The sequence below is a fragment of the Chiloscyllium plagiosum genome, chromosome 26 (assembly GCF_004010195.1).
Source record: "Chiloscyllium plagiosum isolate BGI_BamShark_2017 chromosome 26, ASM401019v2, whole genome shotgun sequence".
Lineage (NCBI taxonomy): Eukaryota > Metazoa > Chordata > Chondrichthyes > Orectolobiformes > Hemiscylliidae > Chiloscyllium > Chiloscyllium plagiosum.
In genome coordinates, this window is record NC_057735.1 from 13145912 (window position 1) to 13149338 (window position 3427).

At 40.4% G+C, this 3427-nt stretch overlaps 1 protein-coding gene across 1 annotated transcript in view; it reads left to right on the plus strand.

The window, feature by feature from the left end:
• LOC122563100 (gastricsin-like) overlaps positions 1-3196 on the plus strand; it is a 14879-nt gene extending 11683 nt beyond the window's left edge. The window contains exon 9 of the mRNA XM_043716530.1: positions 2462-3196. Coding sequence (XP_043572465.1) covers positions 2462-2617 — 156 coding nt within the window. The 3' untranslated portion in view covers positions 2618-3196. The remainder of the gene's footprint in view (positions 1-2461) is intronic.
• Positions 3197-3427: the final 231 nt, after the last annotated feature.

The following is a 3427-nucleotide window of genomic DNA, read 5'->3' on the forward strand; positions in this document are numbered from 1 at the left end:
GGGAGAACGTGCAAACTCCACACAGTCAGTCGCCTGAGTCGGGAATTGAACCCGGGTCTCTGGCGCTGCGAGGCAGCAGTGCTAACCACTGTGCCACCGTGCCGCCCAAGCGATGCATTTGAAGAACCTCCATAGGGCCCATATGACACCAGAGAGACTAGCAAAGTTTAAAAAAGGATCTTCCCCAAAATGCACCCAATGTAAAAACAGTATTGGCACCCTTACACATTGCCTCTGGTCCTGTCACAAGATCCGTGGATATTTGGGAGCCATACTGAATGAACTGGAGGAGATCTTGGGAATGGAAGTTTGAGGGGATCCGGTGTCTCTCTTCAAACTATTGGATCTTCCTTCTTTGGATGAGCATGGGAGGAGATTATTCAACATTCTGATGCACTGTGCGAGGAAGAATATCCCAATGAATTGGATATCAGAAAAGTTGCCAGGTCTTGTTGGGTGGTGCAGACTTGTGTTGGAGCACGTCCCTCAAGATTATCTGACAAGTGTGGTGCACCACGGAACAGAGAAATTTTATCAGACATGGCGGCCCTTTTTAAATTATAGAGACATGGATTTGTCGACGATATTGATAAGGGCCTTTGTATAGCCATGAGGGCAGTATATGGCAGTCCGGGTCAGAGGCCTAGTAAATACGGATATAATCACTTTTGCCCCCATGGATGGCAGCCTTAATGGAAGTGCAGCAAGTGGAGTAATATAATATAGTACGATAATTTAGGTAGATTGAAATTTAATTTAATGTTATCTTATTTAATTTTAGTTTGTGCTAGTTTGGATTTAGTAAATAAGAGTTGACTACAATTTGGAGAATAGAAGGCACTTTATTGTTAACATTATTGTAATAAAACATACTAGTGCAATATCATTCCTACTTTTCTGTACTTCTGTACTATTATAACTGTTTTTCTTTTTCTCTTTTGGTTTGTATTTTTTGTACACATAAAAAGAAAATTTCTCAACTTGGGAAACGATCGGAGGTTTAACTGCATAATTTGAGATGTCGGATTGGTTACCTTTGCTGTCAGTAATGAAGGCCCCTTTCCAATGTGAAGTGCACTGCGTACATCACATATTTTAGGAAGCAGGACCTTTCAGAGGGATAAGTAAAAATAAAATACTGCATATGCTTGAGATTTGAATTTTAAAAAAACAGAGAATGCTTGAGAAACTTAGCAGATCTGGCAGCATCAGTGGAGAGAGAAACAGAGTTAACGTTTTGAGTCCAAAGACTCCAAAAAGAGTCATTGATCTCGAAACATTAACTGTTTTCCTCTCTCTACAGTTGCCACCAAACATGCTGAGATATCACAGCACTTTCTACTTCCCTTTCAGAAGGAGGATCTTCTGGGCATACTGGGTGCTGTGCTGAGCAAAGTCTCAAAGTAGCCAGGAAACATCATCAGTCACCATTCCAAAGGCTTCTGCCAGACACAGGAGGAACAAGTAGAACTCTTATTTACTCACTGTCCCCTAAAGGTACTCAGAAAATGAGCACATAAGAGATTTTAAAAGAAGATTGTTTCAGCATCTTCAATTTCTTCATCCCCTTCTGGATTTTCCATTTGAGGTTTAACTTTGTCACTAGAAACAAAAATCAGATTCAGAGATTTGAAAATAAACTCTTTATTTTAATGATACTTCATAAACTAGAGTAGCACACATCACTTAACAATAAAAAGGAAAAGCTTTACTGCCAAATTTTTAAAAAACGTTTATTCTTTTGAGAATCACCTAATGCTTTGATGAAAGAGAAAGAATGAATTTTAGATTTATCCATTGGTTGCTGAAATCAGCAATGCAGGTGCAGTTGTGCACAAGTTCCACAGTAGTTACAATTAATTGTTGGAGAGTGTTTCAGATTTCTAATTAGTGCTTTAAGTGGTTGAAGCCTCCCACTGAGAGCATGAAGTCAGAAAATTACTTTGAATAAAACAAATCAAGCTTAAAGACAAAAGGAGGGTGACCAAAGCCAGAGTTTTCTAAATCATAAAAGCTTTACAGAGAATTCAGAACAGAAATGCGGAGACATTTCTTCAGCCAGAGAGTGGTGGGCCTGTGGAATTCATTGCCGCAGAGTGCAGTGGAGGCCGGGACGCTAAATGTCTTCAAGGCAGAGATTGATAAATAATTGATGTCACAAGGAATTAAGGGCTACGGGGAGAATGCGGGTAAGTGGAGTTGAAATGCCCATCAGCCATGATTGAATACAAGCATGGACTACTTTCTAAATGGAGTGGACTCGATGGGCCGAATGGCCTTACTTCCACTCCTATGTCTTATGGTCTTATGGTCTTAGTGCTAACTTCTTCGAATTCTACTGAAATACTATTATGGGAGTTGGGGGCTTGATGCAGAAAATTATAAATTTCTAAGAACATATTTACTTAAGTTAATCGATTTGTTGAAAAAAGCAACTTAATGGCATTTCATTATCTTACAGAACAATGGGTATTGTACCGCTGGGTTTGAACCAACCTACCTCCCAGCCCCTACCCGATATGGACCGCTGTGGATTCTGGGTGATGTCTTCCTTGGGGCATTCTATTCTGTTTTTGACAGAGGGAACAACAGAATAGGCTTCGCTCCAGTTGCCTAAGAAGCATTTATTCAAATTCGGTTTGATATTTCAGCATATAAAGCAGGGGTCTTTTCAAACCATTCATTTCTCTTGTCCTTTGGCCTACTGTCTTTTTGGCACTGCTTTCAATTTTGATGAAAATCAGCCAGCTTCTATAATAGACAGCAGATCTGCAATAAAGCTTTACAGCCAAGTATCAAGGTGTAAGTCTAAACCAGTGAGTTTTACAATAGATGGATGGCAAGATTTTACTCAAGGTTAGTGGGGTTCCATTGAGTTATATTTTTCTCAGTTTTTTTGTCATTTAATCACTCCTGCATTCTTCTTTGTGAAAGACTTTCCCTTTTATTCTCCCTTTTCCTGTACCTGTACTTGCTGAAAACCTGTTACATAGAATCCCTACAGTGCAGATAGAGACCATTCAGCCCATCATCTGCACTGACCCGCTAAAGGGCATCCCACCCAGACCCATATCCCCACCATATCTCTGCAATCCACATTTAGTATGGCTCATGCAAAAACCCTGCACATCTCTGGACTGTGAGAAGAAACCAGATCACTTGGTGGAAACCCACACAGACATGGGGATATCTTGCAAACTCCACACAGACAGTCACCCAAGGCTGGAATCGAACCCATGTCTCTGGCACTGTGAGGCAGCAGTAATAACCACAGAGCCATCAGGCTGGCCCATATTTATATAGGACACATCTCGAACTTTTCCTAATTATAATGAAAGACTGTTGGCCTGAAATGTTTATTTTGTTTCTCTCCACACAGATGCTGCCTGATTTATTTGAAGTTAAAAATCACAGCACCAGGCATTAA